Source organism: Misgurnus anguillicaudatus, chromosome 18 (assembly GCF_027580225.2).
Source record: "Misgurnus anguillicaudatus chromosome 18, ASM2758022v2, whole genome shotgun sequence".
Taxonomy (NCBI): Eukaryota; Metazoa; Chordata; class Actinopteri; order Cypriniformes; family Cobitidae; genus Misgurnus; species Misgurnus anguillicaudatus.
Window position 1 is genome coordinate 15,941,832 of NC_073354.2, and position 14,785 is coordinate 15,956,616.

The 14,785-nt window shown below is 37.6% G+C and overlaps 1 protein-coding gene across 3 annotated transcripts in view; it reads right to left on the minus strand.

The window, feature by feature from the left end:
* Nucleotides 1-14,785, minus strand: part of kcnh5a (potassium voltage-gated channel, subfamily H (eag-related), member 5a) — a 130,951-nt gene that overhangs the window by 81,544 nt on the left and 34,622 nt on the right. For all 3 annotated transcript variants that reach the window (XM_055185537.2, XM_055185535.2, XM_055185538.2), the window contains 2 exons: nucleotides 11,513-11,628; nucleotides 7,532-7,924 (listed from right to left, as the gene is read on the minus strand). In XM_055185537.2, the coding sequence (XP_055041512.2) occupies nucleotides 7,532-7,924; nucleotides 11,513-11,628 (509 nt within the window). The remainder of the gene's footprint in view (nucleotides 1-7,531; nucleotides 7,925-11,512; nucleotides 11,629-14,785) is intronic.

Genomic DNA, 14,785 nt, shown 5'->3' on the forward strand with positions numbered 1-14,785 from the left:
ACACTGTTTTCAAATACAGTGTGCTAATTCTGTTTACAAACTTAAAAACATAAAATAAAATTTGTATATATTTAGAATGATGGATATAGAATACACGTACATGTTTTTTGTTTATTTTGTTCAAAAGCATGATCAACGTAAGTCTACATATTATAATAACAAGGAACTGTATACATTTCTTTGTTCGGATAACCAAACCGTCCGTGAGCCCCATTCACTTCCATAGTAAGAAAAAAGAATACTATGGAAGTGAATGTTTATTTACGAACATTCCTCAAAATATCTTAATTCGTGTATATCAGTACAAAGAAATATATCCAGGTTTGTAACAACACAAGATTAATTTTAATTTTTAGATGACTTATCCCTTTAAACATACTCCCCATTATAAAACGTAAAACTCAGTTTCCCTCATTTCAGGGTTAACATACTCAGGGGTTTCACTAAATCTCCTTTCTGAACCGGACCATTAAGCTTCTCAAGTAAGCATATCCTATTTTAGGGCTATATTTTCACTAGAAAACGAGACAAAAAAGTAATTAAGAAATAGACCTTTGCATTCTATGTCTACCCTCAGGTACAGTACTATACTACTGTAACGGTGCTTGTGTGGAAGATGACGAAGGAGATGGAGAATATCAAAATAACAAATAAACTTTAAAGGGGACATTTCACAAGACTTTTTTAAGATATCAAATAAATCTTTGGTGTCCCCAGACTACATATGTGAAGTTTTAGCTCAAAATACCATACAGATAATTTATTAAAACATGTTATACAACAGTTCTTTCTGGTTCTCGAATCTGATTGGCTAAGAGCTATACGATATTGTACTGATAACGGCACTGTAACCGCTTCACCTTTCGTATTATTCCGCCACCTAGTGAATGGAGGTCCTAAGCAGGCTCATCTCTGAATGGAAAAACACAGACGCGCTGTGTGAATCACTCTCCGTGTGTCTCATTAGTTTACTAGCTCATAAATCAGTCTGTGAATCCCCAATCAGAAGTATTATTCCGTCAAAGATCAGCGCTCTTGGATGTTACGTTAAAGTTAATGGGAGAAATGTCTTGTCACATCGTGTGGACGCTTAACACTTGGAAAGAGGAATATAAACACTCGTTTTTTTCTGGAGCTATATCTTTTATCAGAATGCGAAAACACCGTGGAACTGCAGGTAAGCCCCGCAGCTTTTAAATGTGGACATTGATCATTTACTTTATCGTGACCTGACTATTAAAACATGTTATGAGATATCGCCACTGGTATATTTATAAGCAGCATGCAAAAACATCTCTCTGACACTTATAAAAAACCGTTTTGTATAGTACTGACAAGAACAAAGTTTAATAATAATAATCGAGGGCTCGTATCGCGTTAAGAATAAATGAGAAAGCAATAGTAACGTTCGGTTTCACAAGTATAGTTTTATTAACTTTTACCTCGCGCCAAAACAATAACAACACAAAAGACACTAAATATGAATAAAAAAACAAGTACAAGTTTGATCATGACACCAAATACTGCTGATTTGATCTCATTTTGACGATCATAAACAAACAAGGCCAACAGGGGAGCCGGGGAATCCCTTTCAGAAATGTAGCCCAGAGAGGGCGGTGGTCAGCGGGGCGAGTGAACACTGATGTCCGCTCATGCTTTGGTTCTCATTCGTACCGAATCTCACTAAGCAAACGTTCAAACAGGCGCTATCTTTACTAATCGACTGCAGATTTAAATATAATACAGATACATTCTCGACTGAACTAATCTTAAAACTACACTTTGTGACCAAGAAAAGGTAATATAAAGAAACGGCTTTTCTGTCCATTGAGTTGTTATGAGCTTCAAAGCAGCCGAAAGTTTTACCTGTCATTCTGGCCGCCCTCAAATCCGTGGCGGAAGAAGTAGTTCTCAAACAAAGAGGCTTTTAAAATAACTCCGTTGTTGTTTTCTAGTTTTCGTTTTTCAAACGTGTGCCGTCGAACTGTTGTATAAAAGCAATATCGCTCTCGGAGCACTCGGCCTGCGGCCTCGTGCCTCTGGCCTAATCACAGCCGTGATGATATAGAGCTATATCACACTCCTACTCGAGCGATATTGCTTAATTAAACTGCCCACTTTGTAGGTGTGAACAAAAATGTGCCATCTTTGGGTGTGTCCTTTAAAATGCAAATGAGCTGATAAAATGCAAACACTGATCGCCATGATGATGGTTTGTTGAAATTAAAACTCAAATGTGCAGTCTTTTTTTTTTCTCTCGCTCTCTTCCTGCACTAAATGGCAGTGCCATGGTTGGATAGTGCAGATTAAGGGGTGGAATTATTATAATAAGATCCCCTTCTGACATCACAAGGGGAGCCAAATTTCAATTACCTATTTTGACATGCTTGCAGAGAATAGTTTACCAAAACTAAGTTACTTGTTGTTGTTTTTTGCATTTTCTAGGTTGATAGAAGCACTGGGGACCCAACATGGAAAAAGTGGATTTCCATGATATGTCCCCTTTAATAAACAATGATAAACTCGAGAAACATACAGACTAGGTGTAAGGTACACAACACAATGTAACTATAGCGTAGACCAGACAACAATGGGGAAAACCGACAGAATATATATGGAGTGGAGTTGATGAGGATGATGGCTGGCAGGTGAGGATGATTACATACATAAAACAGGATTATGGTAAATGGAGTCCGGAGGGAGATGAGTGGGGGAAAGCCAGAAGAACAGACTGGAATTTTGAAAAGCACACAGATGCTCTGTACATGTAACTGATAGTACAGTCATGATGGTCATTTTAACAGTACAATATTATCTAAGGCGGTATCTAATAAAAATTACAGAGTACATTATGCAAATATGTATTTATTTTTATACTGCTGCAATACACTATACCCAATTTGCAAACAATTGGAAATAGGTTTCCACTTTACTCTGTGTAGATAGTACTTTAGTTTATGTTAATATAAATGTATATTGTCCCCGTAAAACACATATGCCAACATGTATGTAAGAGCTCAAAATTTCCACAAGCCAAAACAAATTTCTTGCATGCCAGAACTAATTTATTTAATTGTAAAAAATATTTAACATTCAAGACATTCAAACTCTGCACATCTCACACAGTTATTATGAGAAAATTTTATTTTTTTGTAAACTATCATGTAGTTTAGAAACTGGCATAATTAATAGACAATGCATGTGTCTTACAGGGATAAAAGACAAATGGGGTCCAGCCCTTAGGAGAGCACCTGACAGCTGCATGCCAATTCTATATCAGACAGCTGCACAGCTCAATGCTTCTTATTTTAATCATATTTGCAGGATTTAATATGTTTAACATCAATGACCAGTACTAATACTCTTTGCTTTGCTTTCTATGTTATGTACACTATATATATTAATAATAATAATATTTAATCGATCGCCTGCACTGCAGTGCTGCATTTAAACTAGGGGTCTGCCACAGTGCACACTAGCTTTAACACCTGTCAGCTCAACACGTGTCTTACTGCAGATGTAGTTTCTGTCAGGTTTGGGAGAGAAACAATTCACTGGCGGCCAACTGAGAAAGCCGAGTATGACATTTCAACAGCAGGTGTGCCAGTGGCCATTAGCTTTAATTCAAACTCTCTCTCTCTCTCTCTCTCTCTCTCTCTCTCTCTCTCTCTCTCTCTCTCTCTCTGCTGGTACAGTAAATATATACAGTAGGCACAGCAGAGATACAGTCCTGATAAAGAGAGACAAAAGCATAAATGCATGAGGAAAACTGAGATGCTTGACTCAAATTGTCATTTGGCCTCTCCATAAAATCTATTATGGCTCTGATTCTTTGCTGATGTGATTTGTATCAATTGAATCTCACGTTTCACTTCATAAACACTGTTCTTGTTTCACATTCCTGGTTCTCTTTTAGCCCTTTATCGACTCTTCTTATAAATGTAATTCTCTTGATCTGCATTCCTCTGACTTTGTTTCAAAGTTTTTCTGATGTTTTAATTTTAAATACGTTTTTTAGTAGTAGTTTGATCAAATTACAAGTCATACGAATAGCATGAGGTCTACATTTTCTAAAACATCACACACTGTCAAAATATGTACCCCAGCTGTTACTGGGGCTCTACCCTTTTAAAATGTACCGATTTGCACCTAAGGAGTTCATATTAGTATCCCAGAGGTACATATTGCTATCAAATTAATGTATCTGTACCTAAATGGTACATTGTATGAAATTTGGAAAGGGGCCCTGGCATGAAAATCTGACTTTTTCCATGTTTAAGTGCTATTATTGGGTCCCCAGTGCTTCTATGAACCTGGAAAATGTTAAAAAGATCAACCCAGTAACTTAGTTTTGGTAAACCATTCTCTACAAGCACATGAAAAAATAGGTCGTTGAAATTTGGCTCTCCTTATGATGTCATAAGGAGGTCTTATTATAATAATACCACCCCTTAATCTGCACTATCCAACCACAGCACTGCCATTTAGTGCAAAGAAAAGCACAATTGAGTTTCAATTGCAACAAACGACCATCATTGTGATCAGTGTTTGAATTTCAGCAGCTCATTTGCATGTTAAAGGACACACCTAAAACGGCACATTTTAGCTTACACCTACAAAGTGGCAATTTTAACAAGCTATAATAAATTATTTATATGGTATTTTGAGCTAAAACTTCACATATGTGCTCTGGGGACACCAAAGATTTATTGGACATCTTAAAAAAAGTCTTGTGCCATGTCCCCTTTAAAGGCTACTGGTCCCAGTGACAGCAATATTTTGACCATTTCCTGAAAAGTCTATTTATATAAACTTAAATGTTATGCTAAACCAATCCTGCAAACTATATAGGACATAATATCCAAAATGTTCCCACTTCTAAGGTACAATACTGTAATATTAAATTGAAGGTACCATTAGAGAATTATTGTCTAGAACAAAGAATAAAAGCCAAAACAAACAATCAAAGGCTCCCGTCCCACTTTAAACCAAAGAAGACCCCAGATGAACTCTTATTTCTTTCTCAATTCCATTTAATACACAACATGGCTGATACAGCTGTGCTTGCAGGTTTACAAAAAAGGAAACATTTTATTGAAGTACAGGAACATGGCAGGTTTGGGATTTTATTGATTGTTTCAATGATGCAAAAATTAAGGCACTGACAGCATCGCCACAATTGGAAGATGATGTCCGTTGCCAGGGCAACCGTGAACTGATGGGCATGGGAAAGAAACCATAGAGGCTTTTTATTGAATAAATATATCACATCTTACATATGCATAGAGAGATTACTACTGTAAAGAAGCTTAAAGGTAAATCTTATTTATTCAGAACGCTAACAGCCGCCCAATTCAACCTGCATTCATTAAGTCGACTGCCCCCATTTAAAGTTTTTTGGGATTAGCACTTTTCTCTCAGCTTTTCATATTAGCTGCACTGTGCCTCAAGACAAATGAAACAAAATAAAATATGAACACGGCGAGTTAAAGCTCCCGCTGATCCTTCTGAAAGAACTCCAAGTACACAGAAGCATAAAAAAACAAGATCTCTGTAAGATCTCTGGCAGGGCTTTACACCCAAAACACAGATGTACGAGTTTATCTGAGGCCTTACATACCGTCATTAATTTAATTCAAGTGGAGAATTAGCAGCATCTACTAGTTTGGCAAATGCTGCCCCTTGTGGCAAAAATATATCACAGCGGCTCCGAGCACTGCCAGACATTATCAACTTATATCACAATATCTCTTGTCCTTCAGCCTTCATAGTCAGTCAGTCCATCCTAGTCCTTGCTTTAAACACAGATCTACAGAGACTCTGCGAGTCTACCAGCGCACTTATCATTGAACTGTCTGGCTGGGTTGAAATCAATTAAGCTAATGTCCAGCGCTGTGAAAAGCAACTGATTCGGAAAGAGATGCCAATAATGGTTTCAGCCATGCAGTGGATCTGATTTAGTAAGGGTGAGGATGGCTAAGTCTAAAACTCACTCCTTTCCGGCGAGGAAAATATAGCTTTACAGATGCAAACAAAGCTGGGCGCATACGCATGAGATGGGGAATGCAAGTTGCTGTAAGAAATAGAAATCTGTGCTGGAGAAGTCCTGAGCAAACTATAATTACCACACAAACAAGATTCAGAGATGAATAATCACCAACTTTAGCAACACGGAGGAGGATCAATTATAATGCAAAAGCCGAGCTGAGAAAATTTAATTGGAATACTGCATAAACATAACTTCGGATACTAAAAGCGAAAGAGGTGGTTTATTAAATTTTGCTTTTTTCATTGGGGGTCATTTGAGATCAATCAGATGTATTACGTCTCATCGAATGGATTGTAAAACAATTACCGCTCAAAAGATTTTTAGTCAACAATAATTTGAATGAAAATCATGGTATGCAGAGTAAATTATATCAAGAGGAAACTTGCCAGGTTTCAGGTCTGTTTCAGTTAAATTATCCTTTCATGTCAATTTTTGCTATTTAAACATAATGAATACTTTATAGCTACTGTATATCCAAAGCAATTTGATTCACAACTCACTGTTTCTCCCATTCCTTGCTATTTACTGTAATTTGATCTCTCTGTCTCTTACTTAGACTAAATGTTAAATGCTCGCTCATCTTTAAAGGATTAGTCAATTTTCTTAAAAAAATCCAGATAATTTACTCACCACTATGTCATCCAAAATGTTGATGTCTTTCTTTGTTCAGTCGAGAAGAAATTATGCTTTTTGAGGAAAGCATTCCAGGACTTTTCTCATTTTAATGGACTTTAATGGACTCCAACACTTATAAGTTTTAATGCAGTTTAAAATTGCAGTTTCAAAGGACTCTAAACGATCTCAAACAAGGCATAAGGGTCTTATCTAGTGAAACGATTGTCATTTTTGGCCAGAAAAATAAAAAATATGCACTTTTAAACTACAACTTCACTTCTTCCTCTGGTCGTGTGACGTGCCAGCGCGACCTCACGTAATTGCGTAATGACGTAGAAAAGTCACGTGTTACATATATGAAACGCACATTTGCAGAGCATTTTAAACAATAAACTGACACGAAGACGTTAATTAGTATCATTCCACATACAACAACGTCGGAACGGTCCTCTTTCTCCACACTTGTAAACACTGGAGCGTAGTTTCGCATACGTCATCCGTGACCTCTTGACGTGATGACGTATTACGTGAGGTCGCACTGGCGTGTCACACGACCGGCGGAAGAAAAGAAATTGTGGTATAAAAGGGCATTTTTCTTGACAAAAATGACAATCGTTTCGCAAGATAAGACCCTTATGCTTCGTTTAAGATCATTTAGAGCCCTTTGAAACTGCAATATTAAACTGCATTAAATCTATTACGTGTTGGGGTCCATTAAAGTGAGAAAAATCCTGGAATGCTTTCCACAAAAAACATAATTTCTTCTCGACTGAACAAAGAAAGACATCAACATTTTGGATGACATGGTGGTGAGTAAATTATCTGAAAATGTCACTTAATATAAATAAATGTAAACATTGTGCTTACCTCATCCACGTTTTCAAAGGCATTGATGATGTCATAGGGCAGGCAAGACAGCAGGTCTATGACAAACCAGGTCTTCAAGTAATTCATACGTATGAGCTTTGGGTCAGATATAACCTCTCCCCCAGGACCCACAAAAGTAGTATGAAAGTTCAACACAATATCCACTAGGAAGATGACATCCACCACGCTGTCCAGAACCAACCACACCAGGTTGTTTTGTTTGGTTTTAAAGGAGACGTTGTAGGGAACCATGATGGCCGTGTAAAAGGTGAGGATGAGAATGACCCAGTCCCATGTGGTCTTAAAGGTGCAGTAGTGCAGGATAATATGAGGTGGAGTTTTAGGAGCCTCTTGCTTGTATTGAGGAAGGATGTCAGAGCCCAGCTGAAGAGCCTTTGAGACAGTAAAAGAGAAACTGAATGAGTATACAAAAAAGAAGAAAGAATAAGACAATGCTATGGGTTCAGTTCTCAAGTACTGTATAGAAAACTGATATATTGACCTGTTATATTTTAATTAAAACGTGTGAGAAATTGCAAATCTGAATCTTGATCGACTGACAACATTTAAAAATGAATTCAAGTTGCATCTGTTTATCAAGATCTGTGAAAAACTTGGTTTCATTTGATTAATTTCAAAGAAATATAGTGTGTTTGAGAAAGGGAAATAAAGTGTTTTTCTTTTTTTAAATGTTATGGGACGTTAACTATGTCAAAACAAACCAGACAATCACATATTTTTAAAGCGGACATATCATAAAAATCTACATTTTTTCCATGTGCTATAATTGGGTCCCCAGTGCTTCTATCAACCTAGAAAACATGAAAAAGATCAACCAAGTAACTTAGTTTTGGTAAACCATTCTCTACAAGTAAGTGGAAAAAAAACAGGTCATTGAAATTTGGCTCCCTTGTGATGTCAGAATGGGATAATACCGCCCCCTAATCTCCACTATCCCTACACGACACTACCATTTAGTGCAGAGATCAGCTCATTTGCATTTTAAAAGACACACCCAATAACGGCACAGTTTTGCTCAAACCTACAAAGTGGCAATTTTAACATGTTATAATAAATTATCTATATGGTATTTAAAAAAAAGTCTTGTAAAATGTCCCCTTTAAGGGCACCGATAGCAGAATTAGTTGCACATTTTAGGGGGTCTGAGATGAAAGGAGTGAGGTTGAAAATTCATGCTGATTCAAGCTAGTCTCTTCCCCTGCCAAAATCATGCACTGTAAGCAATATATGCCTCATGAATTAAGAGTCTATTAATGTTGTAAGGGCATCGTAAGAAATAATACACCAAAGACTTAGAGAGACATAGAGCTTACATCAGCAGTCATTACACAGCTAAGTCACTAAGTCATTTATTTGTCTGGGAATGAAGTCAGACTTAACTCTTTCTGCGATGTGGGACAGAGCACAAAGAGAGAGAGAACGAGTGACCTCTTGTACAGTATGAGGTCAAATATGTGTGGGGTTATTGGGGGGTAAATATTGATAAACATGAATGTAGATAGGTATCATGTACGAAAATAGCTCACAAATATAGTAAAACGTTCAAAAATGAATAAAAAAAAAATTTAAGTGGTCCTCATAGTGAAAAGAGTAAAGGAGGTTTGAATGAGGTATACATTCAAGTGTACGGTTAAGGTTAGGGGATCATCAGAAATAATCATTAGCCTGGTATTTAAACCATGGATGTCTATTGGCCGGTTTCCCAGACAGGGTTTATCCTAGTCCCAGACTAAAATGCAAGTTTGTGCTACCTTAATTTTCAAAACACCTTGTACTAACATAGATTAAAGGAACAGTATGTAGGATTGTGGCCAAAACTGGTACTGCAATTACAAAACTTGTGGCTAAAACTGGTATTGCAATCACACAACTGGTGGCCAATACACAACATGACAACATAAACATCAGTTGATGGCTGCCACTTTACTTTTTAAATGACAATATCCTGGCCAGACCACTGTTGTCAGTGATATAAGTATTTGAAATGAAAATGATTTCTTAATGTCTAGTGACTTATCATGGCCATTTTATGATTCATTAAAATACATTTCTTACATACTGTTTCTTTAACATATATCAGTGCCATTGTTTTGTCTCAAGATGCACACTAGTATTGTTTATTTTAAGGTTTGTTTGTAAAAACTACTTAAATGTCCTAATATAGCAATGGCCTAGTCCTGAAATAATCTAAACCCTGTCTGGGAAACTGCCCCTAAAAGATATAAGTGAAATGTCTTCACTAATAGAATAAAACCGGCTTGTATGTGATAGCAAAGCCTATTTAAGGAAAGTCTTTGCACTCAGCAGATTTTTGTAACACCTCTGGCTACTCCCTCAGCGATACAAGACCAAGTCCTATATATCCACTTAAATGGGGAAGACATATATTTCTAAAATAGCTTGATAACCTCACATTAAATCGTTAACCCAATTTAACAAGGCGTTTGGACATAAATGTGTGTTAGCAGTGTGTGAACACACTACAATTCATCTACAAAAAATCTACCGACATCTCTTTTTTTAATCCCCATTAAACCAGAACAGTCTCATTCAACATGCTGTTTATTTTCTTTTGTTAATGTGATGTCACACTAACAAAGTCCCGCCCACTGCCACTGACTGAATGGTTAAGTTTATCAAAAAGCTTTTTTAAATGTGTTTATTAGCACGTTGTATCACTAATGGGGCTAAAAAAAGAGAAAATGTATCTATTTTTAACCAAAGTATCTTATGGGGCAGTTGTAGCCTAGTGGTTACAATACAGTTACACAGGGCGTAAGCGTTAACGCTTCCCATTCACTTTTAATGGGTGATGTCATGCGTTGCAGAAGTTGAACATTTCTCAACTTTTCAAGCGGCAACGTGTGCGTCAGATCGCCTTATTCAAATAACCTCGGCAAAGCCAGCCAATTACGTTTATGGAGGACCGGAGCATGTGTTGCAGCCACTGTGATTGGCTGTTGGGCACGCTTCAGACAACCCTTCCGTCAATCGTTAATGCTTTCGGCCTGTGTGAATGTACCTTTAGAGGGTCGGGCTTGTAACCCGAGAGTTGCCACTTTGAGTCTTACGGCCGGTGAGTTGCAACTGTGATGCCCTTGAGCAAGGCCATAATTGCTCCCCGGGAACTGGGATAGCTGCCCACTGCATTGGGTGTGTGTTTGTTCACGACTTGCAGTGCATGTGTTCCAGTGGCGGCTCGTGACTGCTCATCCGAGGGGCGGTAATTCAAAAAAAGTGTTCGGAGTGTCGTGTATGTTGCTTGTGTTTTCAAAATATGTGTTTATTGCGTCATGTAAACCATGTGCATCACGTGTTTTGTCAAAAGAAGTGCCTGCTGCACAAGTGTCAAAACTGTTTATGATAAAAGAGACGCTCATGTTCACAAAATACATGCAAGACACTCACTTAACAGTAAACGCTGATTAGGCATGAGAATGCAAGTATCTGGCAAATGCGAGCGTCTCTTTTATCTTAAAACCTTTGGACGTGTCTGCAGCAGCAGTCGCTTGTTTTGACAAGACACGTGATGCACACAGGATCTCTCGATGCGCAGAACACGTATTTTGAAAAAAGGAACCACACACATGACGGGCTACATACATGTTGTGACAAACTTTCGAGCGCCCTCGAAAAAAGTCACCGACTGCCACTGGTGTGTTCACTACTCACTACACATATTTTAGGCACACCTCAGACTTATATTACATCTTGTAAAAATGTTGGCCTTTTAAGATAACGCATTTTAACCATGAATTGCATGTGCAAAGCTGGTAAGTACTTCACAACACTCTGTACAAAGCACCTTATTAGACTAAACGGTTGATGATTGGCTCTTTTTTCTAGAAGGCGGGGCTTCTAACAATAGAGTGGCCATCCCGAGCATTTTACACTTTTCCTCATTCATACTGTAGTATTATCACTGTTTTGTTATTATCTATAGCCTTTGGTGAAACTCACCTCTGCCAGTCGCGAATGCTTGTGGCTGACCTCGGTCTTGTTAATGGGCGCCAGCTGCTGCAATGTGCCCCGGCTATTGGTTAATGCCCTGGTTAGCCTGGCAAACTTGGTCCATCCTGTCAGGTAGAGAAAAAGCTAAATTATATATCAGCAAATATATGCTCTCAAACAGACTTTTCTATACAGCTAGCAGTGCTCCATATAAGGCCACATTAATTTTTAGTAAGGCAGGTTTAGCTACTTTCTCTTTGAAACTGAATGCTGAAAAAAAATCCACTCTCACCGCTTGTATTCTATACAACATTAAACTTAATATTTGTCCTGAAGGCTCTATTGCAAAAACATTCATCACATTGCAAAAAGGAGCTTTCTTTATACCTCCTATGAAAGTGTTGCAAACTTAAGTCTAATCTTTCCTATTCTATTCTGTTTTCTATTAAAAACAGCCAGTTGGGACCTTGGGGCTGTTCATAAAGGCATAATGTTACTTTATGACTTTATAATGAAATGCATTATGACATGCCGGAGACATGAAGAGAACAGAAGTTGCGTCCAGCGAGGAGCCTCGTTTGAAGTCGCTGCGTCTCATTAATATTAAACTGGTGGGAAGTTTATCTTTTGAGCTCATTGCCACAAAGTCAGCTGGGTCACTTGGGTCCTACACAGGATACAGTCTGATCTTTATGGAGAACACCTACTGTAAAAATGTAATTTTATTTTTATTCCAAAAAGAATTAGACTGCTAAGGTAAAAACCTGTACATTTATTAAATAGTTACAGTAGATGGTGAACAAATCTTTTAGATTTAACACAATAAGACCGTGTAAAACACTTTCAGTACTTTACAGAATTAAACATCTTAAACATATTTAGCATTACAATAGATGTGCTTTTGCAGTTAAAAAATATAAAGTAGTAATTTTATAATGAAAAGTCCCATATTTGATGACATTTTATTTAGTTGCATTGTCACCTTATTTTTAACAGTACATTTCTGCCACCTTATTTTACAGTGCATACTTTCGGAAAAAAACAGCATTTCCTTACTAACATTTTTTTTTCTAAAACCTCATCCTACTTTTTTCTTCATAAAATACATCATTCTTGTTCTTTAAAGGCTTCCAGGGTGGGAAAAGAGGTAAAACATTAATAACAGTGCTGCTCCCATTTAAGTCACATCACATGAATGTTCAAGCACAACATTACAAGAGGACCAGAGTAAGTCCGGGTCACTCTCTCTCTCTCATTACAGAGAAAAAGTCTTTCCGCACGGCCACATGAACAATGAACTCAGTGAAAGGATAAGTAGGGGAAGTCAAGCGAGTGCACTTATTGGTAGGGTGTATGAAAATAGCACGCTGGTCTGTTCAAGCCTTTTCAGTTATGTGTCAGAAAAGACCAACACGTTACATTTATATTAAGGACTTGGGCGTAGCAGACATACAGTATGCATTGGTACTGTACTGTTGTTTATCTGGAATATAGAGTGATTTGTAATGAATTGTATTACAAAGGCAAGAGAGATTTTAAATCAGATGATGATATATATAATGCGACCTGGAAAAAGAATCAGAAAAAGTGAGTGACAGACAATGAGGAAACGGACGGAGAGAATGATGGATGATGGGGGTCGTTGCCTAAAAGTCTACAAGACACCTGAGGCATTATCCAGATATAGCTGTCCCACAGGGCAAAAGCAGCACTAGGCAGCCTGTACTCTGCGGTCGGTGTCTGTTTGGACATCACAGTGTCAGAAAATTGCCTTATACCGAAGCTACAATGGAACATATGTTTGCCCAAATGCACCGCATCTGGCAAATGATTGCAAAACAAGACTGCAGACTTAATCTCTGTTACCAAACCTAGTTACTGTAGCTGCATATATGGAGACACAATTCAAAGACATCAGAAGAGCGCTAACGATGCAAGTTTCTGCTTATATGTGTAGCATCCAAACGAATTGCTTATGAGGCTCTATGATTCTTATGGTGCGGTTTTAGATGGCATCTGCTTATGTAGACAGCTCACAAGGTTTTGGAACAGAGCCATAAGCTACAATGTTTGCCTAAATGCAGCACTAATATATGCAACAACTAATTGATAAAAACGCTATTAATCACTTATGAAAATAGATGTCAACTAATTACATTATCGATTCATTGGTTTGTGACGTCACATGCTCCTGCACAGTGTTGCCAGATTGGAAATGTCCACGTATCGTACCAGAACCTTAAATTATTATATTTGGAAAAAATTATTGCATGCTAGTCAAATGTGCAGAATACAGCTATTTTATATAGACAAACAACTTTTGATAGCCTTAAGATTTTCCCAGTAGATAAATGACTAAGTTTACCTTAGTCGGAGAGTCAAAACAACTGGAAAAAGAAAGCGTGTCATTCTCAACAATGGTTGACCAAGAATACATGACGTAAAAAGAGATGGAGCTGTGGCAAGAAGGGAAATCACATGAAATCTTGCCGAATGAGCGCTGTTTTTATCCTAATCCTAACCCAAACCTAACCCGAATTTTCACAGGATTTATGCTGTAGCTGTATTTCACTGTTTTAACCCTAATCCTACCCCCCAACCCAATATCACGAATTTACATAACTATAGCACGTATGAACCAATGTGTAAATGTCACGTTTTTGCCGTGTTTGAGCGTGAGCATGTCACACTTTTCTGTTTGTGTCCTTGTCACGTATTGGTTACTCAATTTTTTTGTCCTAATTTCTTACCATTGTCGCATCGATTTAGGGTTAGATTTACATAAAATGACATCCCTACCCAAACCCAACTCTAACCCCAGCGTCAGGCGACAATTGGTTAAAGTTTAGAAAATATAAAAAAATAAAAAAAAAGTTTTTTATAAAGTGATATATAACGCAAGCACCAAATCTAACCCTAAACCGAAGCAACAATGGTTTGAAAATAGGACAAAAAAGTTGAGTAACCAATACGTGACAAGGACACAAACAGAAAAGCGTGACATGCTCACGCTCAAACACGGCAAAATGTGACATTTTCACGTTGGTCCATGCGCGCTATAGTTACGTAATTTCGTGATATAGGGTTGTACCCCCAAAACTAACTTTAAACCCAACATCTCGTGAGATTTAGGCCATAGATGTATAAGACCAAGAGATAGAAGACATGCGTTATACGCATCTGCATTCTCCTCACAATTATGATGGTAGATGTAGAATCAACAGACAGATCAATAAGTATAGACGCCTTATGATTGTAACGACCATTTGAAGTGTCACAAAA